The 11,757-nt window shown below is 40.0% G+C and overlaps 1 protein-coding gene across 1 annotated transcript in view; it reads right to left on the bottom strand.

The window, feature by feature from the left end:
- Positions 1 to 3,341: 3,341 nt before the first annotated feature.
- esama (endothelial cell adhesion molecule a) overlaps positions 3,342 to 11,757 on the bottom strand; it is a 153,720-nt gene continuing 145,304 nt past the window's right edge. The window contains exon 7 of the mRNA XM_034178893.1: positions 3,342 to 5,014. Within this exon, the coding sequence (XP_034034784.1) occupies positions 4,483 to 5,014 (532 nt within the window). The 3' untranslated portion in view covers positions 3,342 to 4,482. The remainder of the gene's footprint in view (positions 5,015 to 11,757) is intronic.

The following is an 11,757-nucleotide window of genomic DNA, read 5'->3' as shown; positions in this document are numbered from 1 at the left end:
TCTGCATGAATAAAACATATTGCTATATCTTGAATGCCAAAATTTTTCAGAGACTGTAATTGTTATAAAACAAAATAATTTGTATGTATGCACATGTTATCATAATGAATATATGGACCACTTACATTAAGGGTTGATGCAGCCTCTTGTTGATTTTTAACTTTGTTTCATGGGTCATACGGCAATATTTTTGCCCAAAACGTATATTATTCATGTCATTTGACCAAATGAATACCATTCTGACAAAAAATAAAAGATCCCCACCCCCGGCCGAATAAGTGTCTGGACTGGACTGGACAGAAATTTAGAGAGATATTCAGACAGATATTTGCAATTTCACCCTGATTTTCAGTTCTAACGCAACTTTTTCAGTCAAAACATATATTAATCATCTTGGACCAAATGAATAACATTCTGACCAAAAAAAAAAAATTATTTTTTTTTTTGGCCGAATAAGTGTCTGGACTGGACAGAACAGAAATTTAGACAGATATTCTCAATTTCAGTCCGATTTCCTACATTATGCATCTCTGTGGATCCACTGGATGTTATTCATACCAATAAATAACTAGCCAATAAGTAAATAGTCACTGGTAACCAACTTTACTTTGGTCATCTGACGGTGGTATATGTGCAGGTTTGCATCATCTGATCACAGTCTACATATTCTGACTACAGCAAAACTGCATCTGAAACGATCTGACTACGGTTGATTGAGCTCTGAGATTGATCAGTCGCAGCAAAGCCTGCTGGCATGTTGTGCCATGTTTGTTCAACTCCACTGGACAGGGAGGGCAGGGAATGTTGACATGTAAGAACATGTATGTGGCACTGTGCACGTCAGAGGTTCGGTGCAGCGCCACTCAACACAGCTGAACGGGATGTCACCACTGTAATACATGTATTATTACATGTTCACCTCCTAAGTCTGTAGCAGGTGTGATGTGGAAATGTTTCAAACCATCACAACATAAATACACAAGCAACTCACCTCCGGTACACCGCATTCCAGAGTGCAGCAGACAGCTGGTGAAGTCAGACAGCTGTGCTGTGTGCTGGCAATGTCGATCAGATGATAAATGCATAATCCACTTTTGGTATGAATAAATCCCATGTGAAGTGCCGTCCCGCACTGATAATCCAACTACAGTTGTGTTAAGATGCGTGTCAATTAAAATGGCCATAAAAAGACTTGAAACAAAGAAGAAGCAGTTCGCTGGCTGCGTCTGAAGAATGTTGCGCATATGTGGGAAGTTGGTTCACTCACTGCCAGCGCAGTTCAGCAGCAGTTACAGAGTCCAGCCAGATGAATAACTTCTAGCAATGCAAGTATATACTGATCAAAAATGTCAAGATTTTTCACCGGACTGTACACAAGCAGGCGATCACTGACAGTTGTCAGCCTTTTTGTGCGCTCTCTGGATGGACAGCTCCTGTACTCTCGTGCACACGTGTGCTCATGTGCGCCCCACGTGTGGACGCGGCATGGCTGGTACAGCCATTATGAACACACATACATGCATCTGAACATTTAAGACATTACATTTACATTTCGGACACACAATCACACACTGCTTTGATCACTTGTTCTACAGTAGTGTTCAGAATAATAGTAGTGCTATGTGACTAAAAAGATTAATCCAGGTTTTGACTATATTTCTTATTGTTACATGGGAAACAAGGTACCAGTAGATTCTCACAAATCCAACAAGACCAAGCATTCATGATATGCACACTCTTAAGGCTATGAAATTGGGCTATTAGTAAAAAAAAAAAAAAAGTAGAAAACAGGGTGTTCACAATAATAGTAGCATCTGCTGTTGACGCTACAAACTCAGAGTACCCTGTAAATGTTCCCTCTTGGTTTGGAACATTTTAGCAGTGAAACATTAAAGTGACTAAAACACAAAACACATCATTCTTCTTTTAATTGAAAACATACAAAGTATATTTTCTGAACATAAATATGGAGAATACAGTGAACACTACACAATATTGTCAGTTTCAGTAAGCACAAATTTGGCCACAACACTCAGAAAATCCATCAATGGGTTCCGCTTCACTGACGGACTACTTCTTTACTTAATAAAATTTTCAATATTTTATTCTATATAAATTGTGCTCATGTACATATAAAGGCTTGTCCTGAATACATTTAATGGTCATAATGTCTTAAAATTGCAGTTGTACTTAAAGTCTCTGTAAGAAGTCCCACTTTACTCGTCTTCTCAGTCCACGCTTTCCATTTTGCTCCACAGTATTAAGAACAAAACAATCATCAAGAAAACCGTCACAATCTCAGCATACAGACATACAACTCTCCAACAAATTCAGGCTGTAAATATCATTCAGTTTTAATGTTTCCCTTCAACATCAACTCACCAGCTTCAATTAGAAAAAAAACAAAAAAAACTGTGGTCTCTCATTTCAACCGCTTAGTCCAATAAAGGGTCGCGGGGGGTTGGAGCCTATTCCAGTAGTCATAGAGCGCGAGGTGGGGTACACCCAGGACTGAACGTCAGTCAGTCTCCTGTGTGCATTCATTTAATATATATATAAGCTTCCAGTGTGTTAAGACTACAGGAGAATTTACAGAATATTTTACTTATGAGGCACACATTGTATTTATCCAGATGTTGAAATGTACGAAATAATAACTGAAAACCAATGATGTTTTTCTCAGTCAACTGTGAATGAGATTTGTGCAAGAGTGTGTGCGTGTGTATCAAAGTCTGTATTTCTGTTCTTTTAAGATGACAGACGTAAAGACAGATGCCCATCACAGCTATGGTCAGTTTAAAGTCATCAATTAATCGATCAGGCATGTGTTTGAACTGTGGGGGGGAAACAGGCAAAAGTCTGGGGTTAGGTTCAAGTCCTTGACCTTCTTGCTAAGGGGCAACAGTGTTAAGTACCAGTGCACAGCCTTATTGTGGATTCTGGACTGTTCTGCATTCATATAGCGCTTTTCCATCTGAATCAGAAGCTCAAAGTGCTTTACAATGATGCCTCACATTCACCCACCAATATCAGGGAGCTGCCATGCAAGGTGCTCACTACCCACTGGGAGCAACTCAAGGATTAAAGACCTTGCCCAAGGGCCCTTAGTGATTGAAGGTCTGGCTGGGGTTTGAATTGAGGATCCTCTGGTCTTAAGCCCAACGCTTAACCACTAGACCATCACCTCCCCATTCCAACTCCAAATAAATCTATTAAATGAAAATATCATTTGCTGCCCACACAATCACGATGAGCGCAGTTTAGAAGGAGAGTGGAGCATAGAAGAAGGAAGAGTGGAAGAACTGCACGTGAATTAGTGGGTTCAACAACAAGATGTTGAAAACAGCAATCAGGAATTTTGTATTGTTCTCACACACAAAAATGCAGGAAAAAACCTTAGTAGGCACCTTCAAGATTATAAAAAAAACAAACTTGTTTTTGTTTCAGAGAGAATATTAACAAATTTGTAGCAGTAAAACAAAATGACATCATGTGATGATAATGAAGGAATTTTTTTTGCCCCTACTGACCTGTACTAAAAGCAAACCTTTAAAAAGAGTCTTGAATCATAAAGTACTCACTCATACTGCGCATCTTTGGTCCAGTGTCTGGTGTCAGAGGTAAACGTTACCTGTACTGTGTTACAAACAGGCTGTGACCAACAAAATGATGAGCAGAAAATAAATATATTTACAAATTTAAAAATGCAGGGAATTTTAAATTGCTACAACTCCTGTATTCATGAAGTTACTCTCCTACAGCTCTGAATGGGGCTCAGTATTTAAAGAAGCTTTTACTAATGTGTGTACAAACTGTGTCGTCTCAGAGCGTTTCATAAGCTGACAGAAGTAAAGCCAAAAAAAAAAAAAAAAAAAAAAAATGGATTAGGATGCTTTGTAATGCCAAACTTTTATCAAATATACAATGTTTTAGCTTCCTGTCTAGTTCTACTGCAGTATTATAGTCAATACTTACATCTTCACATATTACCGTCACTGTTTTTACATTCAGCAACATTCCTTCTTTACATAAAAATAAAACACTCTACTTGAATCTGTTTATGTCTCAGCGAGGCCTCATTGTGGTCATAAAAAAGTATACATAACGTAAGGCAGGCTTGCTGACGATAGACTTTTTTCATCATTTCTGTTCATGGTTTTTGCACAATAGTAGGACAAAAAACCTTTTTAAAACATTTAAGATAGAAGATCAAATTTAAAAACCAAACAGTAGAAATGCACTGGTAGAAAAGATACTGGGCGACTGTATGAAAATCATAGCCACACACAATTTGTAATGTATATAGAATATAAAAGAACCTTCAGTAAACAGTCTGCATCTGAAAAGAAGTGTCTTGATGTGAAATCAAGCATCAGGAAGTGAATGTGAAGTTTTTGTGTAGAGTTGCAAAACAGTGTTCTTCTAAAAAAAAAAATATATATATATATATATTTTGGAGAGCACAAGGTCAAGAGACAGCTGTTAAACCAGAGATCCAGCCTGGTTCTGCGCCGGCACCATAATGGGTACTCCTCCCATGCGGGTGATGTTGGCAGCTGTGATGGAGGAGGTGGGTGGCTGTGACAGGGAGGGTGTGGCCTGAAGCTGGAGGTGAGGTTGGCTGTAGGTTTGTGAGACGGGCTGGGCCTGCGGCAGCTGGGTGTAGCGCTCTGTTCTTGGTAAAGAGTTCTCATTGGTGTTGGTATCGGAGGAAGCTGGCTGTCCTCGGGGCAGAGTGGGGTTGCTGCTGTAGCCGTAGTGAGTCGGGGTCGAGGCGCCGTGTTGGCGGGACGGTCGGTACCCAGTGGTGCTGCCAGTGGCGGTGATGATGGAGGCGGTGTCTGAGGAAGGGCGCTGGGGGTAATGCTGCAGGTGGGGATGGTGGTTGTTGTGGTTTAAGGCCTCCCGGTGGTGTGGGCTGGAGGCAATAGAGGACAAGGTGCCGTTTTTGGAGATGTCAGAACCCATGCCACTTTTAGCCCATGAAACACGCTTGGGAGCCTGAGCATCCTCCCTGGACACGAGAGAAACACATTTAAAGCTATTCAGTCATTTTGAAAACATCATGAGGGGATGTACCACAGCGTTTACACTTCAGCTTTACAAATACACTGGAACATTACAGTCTCAGAGTCAAGTGTTACTTTAACTCTCAAAGTATTATTTGAGCACTGTGCTGACCCTCACACAGTGATGGAGTTGTCAGACTTGATTATACAAATGTGAATGAACTCTCTAAAGGTGTAATATTACTTCTGCCCTAGTGTTGAATGAGAAATGAAAAAAGGTCTTCTGACACCAAATCTCAACCTCCGGTGCTGAAGGAAGACAACGTGGAAGTGAGAAATCTTCCAGCTGAATGATCGTTTGAAATTCCAGTATCGAGTCATTCCCATAGACCCTCATGTTAAAATACCCAACTTTGAGAAGAAACAGAGTTACAACTTGATACAACCAAAAAAAATAAATAAATAAATAAGAACAATTTTGGCCTTTACAGTTAGTTTCCTCCATCACAGCAACTGTATGGGCCATGATTTTTTTTTCCACAACTTACCACATTAAAATATTATAAGTCATATATGTATGAATAATTAGGGGCGTGGTCACTGAATAACAGCTATGCACTGCGAGAGGAGTCCAGATCAAACTCAAGGGCCGTGCAAGCAGAAGCAAGCAGAGTCTGTGCTCCAGTGTTTCTCTTGAGTGAAATTGTTGTATTATTTAATTTGTATGTTAGCACTGTTAGCGGGTATCGGTAGCTTGGCGACATTAATGCAGTGCAGCTGTTTCACCACTGATGGTGCAGCTGTTAGAGGTTATATGCAGGTGATACTTTGCTATAACCCAAGGCATCCATCCAGTCTGCAAAAATATGCATGAATCAAACATCTGAACCACAGTTACCCTGTTAGCCTTAGCTTATTTGGTAACTGCGATATGGGGGGCATATTCAGGCTTCATTTGCCATCCGGTCTTGTTCACGCTACCCTCCTTTACCCATTTACATGATGGCCATGAGTTAGACTGAGTAAAGCACCTCCAAGATTGCCTAACTGACTAACATTCAGATTAAACCCATTTGGACTTCAAACCGCTCTTCAGAAAACCTATGGATAACATCACAGAGGGTTTGTCCATTGCATATACACAGTCTATGTGCATTACTCCTGGATCAGGTTGATCCTGGACAACTGCAGCATAATATCATCCTATCATGTTTAAAAAAAAAAGGATATGGCACTAGGGATAGAGACCACAGAATCTTTAAAATAACTAGTTCACCTGGCCAGTCTTGGAGGGTGACTGAGCCAAAGTAATGCTCGACCTTGTCTTAAAATTTTAAGCCAGTTAGTGGAACATCAGAGAACTTATCACTCAAAATGTTTAAAACATGCACTCTCCCAATAGTGACAAATTCTGAGAATTTTTGTCCATATCCTCCTGACTACCAGGAAGGTAGTCAGGATACCTGGATGTTCTGAAACGGTTTGAACTTGAAATGAATAGAAAAAAAGATTTTTTTCCAGCTCAAAATCTGTGGGTTTTTTTGGACATTGACGTCGAAATGGTTAACAGGGGTGGCGAGCAGGGGTTCAGTTCAGAAGGTTCCGGGTTCAAATCCCACCCCTGCCACATTTCTCCATGTAATGTATAGTTGCGTCAAGAAGGGCATCCGGCGTAAAACTTGTGCCAATTCAACATGCAGATCCACGTTGGATTTGCTGTGGCGACCCCAAGTGCAAACAAGGGAGCAGCCGAAGGGACTTACTTACGTCGAAATGGTGAACAGGTGTGTTTTTTTTTTTTTTTTGAGGGGGGGTCATTATAACTATTTGTAGTGTTTATTAGTTGTACAGTTTTCCCACGGCTAAGCTTTTTGAGGGAGAAGTGGAAGTGTTTCATCCACACCTCTGTAAAGAGTGCAGAAATGCATCTGAGCACAGCGTAAGAAATGTGCTTCAAAAACTCCTTGAAGCTGGAGTCGCGGAGAAAGAGGAATTTTATCCGTGTGTAAAGGTGGGAACATGAAGACTGTTTTGCACTGTTAACGTGAGAGACATGACCCGCCCCAGGCTGATTAACAGAGTTGCCTGCTTACCGGATTGGTGATCGGATCTTTACTGACCATCATGTTTGTATAATGTGGATATTTTGAAAAGAGATAACTTTGGAACTGGAGCAGCAGCGATATTCTATATGTGTCTGTGTGTGAACACAGTAGGAGACTCAGCTGGATGGATCTCGCAGGGTTTGTATTTATTACAGCTATCTGCTTTTCAATCTTATTTCTACATATTTGATGTGGAGTTTTTTCTGAATATAAAAATCAACATGGATTGACAAGCTGTCATTAAATCTGAGCATGAAACTAAGTGGCTGCAGACACAGCGGACCGACCTTCTGTCTCCAACATAATGATTCTGGATAAACAAGGCTATTAATCTGTTGTGCATTTTTCTGACACACTCTGGATTATTTTACTTTTACTATACATATGTCGCGGACGTGAATGAGCGAAGCTCGTCAGCATCTCACCATGTCATTTAGGTTCATTTAGTAAATGCTTCAGGCGATAGTTAGCATGGCAAAATCTTTCAGCTTCTGGGGGAGGGGGGGGGGCAAGATCCCCTGCCTTTTTAAGCATTTTCCTTATTTTGGATTCTGGATGGGCTCTGCCCCCACACTTTTTTAAACATTTTTCTTTTTTTGCTTTTCAGCTGACCCCCCTAATTACAGCCCTCTTAACCCCCTGCCACTTTAAGCATTTTTTAAATGTAGATGTAAATTAATATTCAAAGTTTTCAGCTAGTTGACAGTAGGGCTGTACAATATGGCACAATATGGCCAAATTATCGTATATCAATACTGTCATATAAATTGTCATGTAAATGTCACTTATAAACATTCTGTCCATATTCTTGAGTCGCTTAGGTGGGTAGGGAGAGTTCCCATGGGATAAAACTTTGGTTGCTGTAGCTCCTCTGAAAAAGAGAGCCTTAAATCAGAAGTGCCTGACTCCGTGGTATAACTCACAAACTCGCAGCTTAAAGCAGATAACCCGTAAGTTGGAGAGGAAATGGCGTCTCACTAATTTAGAAGATCTTCACTTAGCCTGGAAAAAGAGTCTGTTGCTCTATAAAAAAGCTCTCCGTAAAGCTAGGACATCTTTCTACTCATCACTAATTGAAGAAAAATAAGAACAACCCCAGGTTTCTTTTCAGCACTGTAGCTAGGCTGACAAAGAGTCAGAGCTCTATTGAGCCAAGTATTCCTTTAACTTTAACTAGTAATGACTTCATGACTTTCTTTGCTAATAAAATTTTAACTATTAGAGAAAAAATTACTGATAACCATCCCAAAGACATATCGTTATCTTTGGCTGCTTTCAGTGATGCTGGTATTTGGTTAGACTCTTTCTCTCAGATTGTTCTGTCTGAGTTATTTTCATTAGTTATTTTCATTAGTTACTTCCTCCAAACCATCAACATGTCTATTAGACCCCATTCCTACCAGGCTGCTCAAGGAAGCCCTACCATTAATTAATGTTTCAATCTTAAATATGATCAATCTATCTTTATTAGTTGGCTATGTACCACAGGCTTTTAAGGTGGCAGTAATTAAACCATTACTTAAAAAGCCATCACTTGACCCAGCTATCTTAGCTAATTATAGGCCAATCTCCAACCTTCCTTTTCTCTCAAAAATTCTTGAAAGGGTAGTTGTAAAACAGCTAACTGATCATCTGCAGAGGAATGGTCTATTTGAAGAGTTTCAGTCAGGTTTTAGAATTCATCATAGTACAGAAACAGCATTAGTGAAGGTTACAAATGATCTTCTTATGGCCTCAGACAGTGGACTCATCTCTGTGCTTGTTCTGTTAGACCTCAGTGCTGCGTTTGATACTGTTGACCATAAAATTTTATTACAGAGATTAGAGCATGCCATAGGTATTAAAGGCACTGCGCTGCGGTGGTTTGAATCATATTTATCTAATAGATTACAATTTGTTCATGTAAATGGGGAATCTTCTTCACAGACTAAGGTTAATTATGGAGTTCCACAAGGTTCTGTGCTAGGACCAATTTTATTCACTTTATACATGTTTCCCTTAGGCAATATTATTAGACAGCATTGCTTAAATTTTCATTGTTACGCAGATGATACCCAGCTTTAATCTATCCATGAAACCAGAGGACACACACCAATTAGTTAAACTGCAGGATTGTCTTACAGACATAAAGACATGGATGACCTCTAATTTCCTGCTTTTAAACTCAGATAAAACTGAAGTTATTGTACTTGGCCCCACAAATCTTAGAAACATGGTGTCTAACCAGATCCTTACTCTGGATGGCATTACCCTGACCTCTAGTAATACTGTGAGAAATCTTCGAGTCATTTTTGATCAGGATATGTCATTCAATGCGCATATTAAACAAATATGTAGGACTGATTTTTTGCATTTGCGCAATATCTCTAAAATTAGAAAGGTCTTGTCTCAGAGTGATGCTGAAAAACTAAGATTAGGCTTAAAAACTTTCCTTTTTGCTAAAGCTTATAGTTAGGGCTGGATCAGGTGACCCTGAACCACCCTGAACCTTAGTTATGCTGCTATAGACTTAGACTGCTGGGGGGTTCCCATGATGCACTGAGTGTTTCTTTCTCTTTTTGCTCTGTATGCACCACTCTGCATTTAATCATTAGTGATTGATCTCTGCTCTCTTCCACAGCATGTCTTTTTCCTGGTTCTCTCCCTCAGCCCCAATCAGTCCCAGCAGAAGACTGCCCCTCCCTGAGCCTGGTTCTGCTGGAGGTTTCTTCCTGTTAAAAGGGAGTTTTTCCTTCCCACTGTCGCCAAGTGCTTGCTCACAGGGGGTCGTTTTGACCGTTGGGGTTTTTCCGTAATTATTGTATGGCTTTGCCTTACAATATGAAGCACCTTGGGGCAACTGTTTGTTGTGATTTGGCGCTATATATATAAAATTGATTTGATTTGATTTGATTGATAAAAAAGCTTTTCAACCTACCATCCCTGGTTCTCAAGACCAGGCACCTAAGTGGCTCTACTCTCTCTCTTTTTTTTTAAGATATTTCGGTGTACCTTAATAAACACTAGTAGAGTTCCACCTTAGATTTGAAATGTATAATAGAAGATATACCTTACTGAATTTTCATATCAATATGATATACAATATGACTATGGTTTCACACAAAGTGCAGCAACAGTGAAAATTAAGCATTTTTAAACAGTAATAATACCACACTCATTTTACACTCATCATAAGGTTAGGATACTATGCCCTCCAAAAGTATTAGAACACTTGGAATTTCACACATTTTAATTTGTTTATGCCATTTTAAATACTACAAATCAAATCAAATCAATTTTATTTATATAGCGCCAAATCACAACAAACAGTTGCCCCAAGGTGCTTCATATTGTAAGGCAAAGCCATACAATAATTACGGAAAAACCCCAACGGTCAAAACGACCCCCTGTGAGCAAGCACTTGGCGACAGTGGGAAGGAAAAACTCCCTTTTAACAGGAAGAAACCTCCAGCAGAACCAGGCTCAGGGAGGGGCAGTCTTCTGCTGGGACTGGTTGGGGCTGAGGGAGACAACCAGGAAAAAGACATGCTGTGGAGGGGAGCAGAGATCAATCACTAATGATTAAATGCAGAGTGGTGCATACAGAGCAAAAAGAGAAAGAAACACTCAGTGCATCATGGGAACCCCCCAGCAGTCTAAGTCTATAGCAGCATAACTAAGGGATGGCTCAGGGTCACCTGATCCAGCCCTAACTATAAGCTTTAGCAAAAAGGAAAGTTTTAAGCCTAATCTTAAAAGTAGAGACAGTGTCTGTCTCCCTGATCTGAATTGGGAGCTGGTTCCACAGGAGAGGAGCCTGAAAGCTGAAGGCTCTGCCTCCCATTCTACTCTTACAAACCCTAGGAACTACAAGTAAGCCTGCAGTCTGAGAGCGAAGCGCTCTATTGGGGTGATATGGTACTATGAGGTCCCTAAGATAAGATGGGACCTGATTATTCAAAACCTTATAAGTAAGAAGAAGAATTTTAAATTCTATTCTAGAATTAACAGGAAGCCAATGAAGAGAGGCCAATATGGGTGAGATATGCTCACTCCTTCTAGTCCCTGTTAGCACTCTAGCTGCAGCATTTTGAATTAACTGAAGGCTTTTCAGGGAACTTTTAGGACAACCTGATAATAATGAATTACAATAGTCCAGCCTAGAGGAAATAAATGCATGAATTAGTTTTTCAGCATCACTCTGAGACAAGACCTTTCTAATTTTAGAGATATTGCGCAAATGCAAAAAGCAGTCCTACATATTTGTTTAATATGCGCATTGAATGACATATCCTGATCAAAAATGACTCCAAGATTTCTCACAGTATTACTAGAGGTCAGGGTAATGCCATCCAGAGTAAGGATCTGGTTAGACACCATGTTTCTAAGATTTGTGGGGCCAAGTACAATAACTTCAGTTTTATCTGAGTTTAAAAGCAGGAAATTAGAGGTCATCCATGTCTTTATGTCTGTAAGACAATCCTGCAGTTTAGCTAATTGGTGTGTGTGTCCTCTGGCTTCATGGATAGATAAAGCTGGGTATCATCTGCGTAACAATGAAAATTTAAGCAATGCCGTCTAATAATACTGCCTAAGGGAAACATGTATAAAGTGAATAAAATTGGTCCTAGCACAGAACCTTGTGGAACTCCATAATTAACCTT

Source organism: Thalassophryne amazonica, chromosome 9, assembly GCF_902500255.1.
Source record: "Thalassophryne amazonica chromosome 9, fThaAma1.1, whole genome shotgun sequence".
Classification (NCBI taxonomy): Eukaryota; Metazoa; Chordata; class Actinopteri; order Batrachoidiformes; family Batrachoididae; genus Thalassophryne; species Thalassophryne amazonica.
The sequence above is the reverse complement of the archived record's forward strand: the minus strand, read 5'-3'. Positions and strand labels throughout refer to the sequence as shown.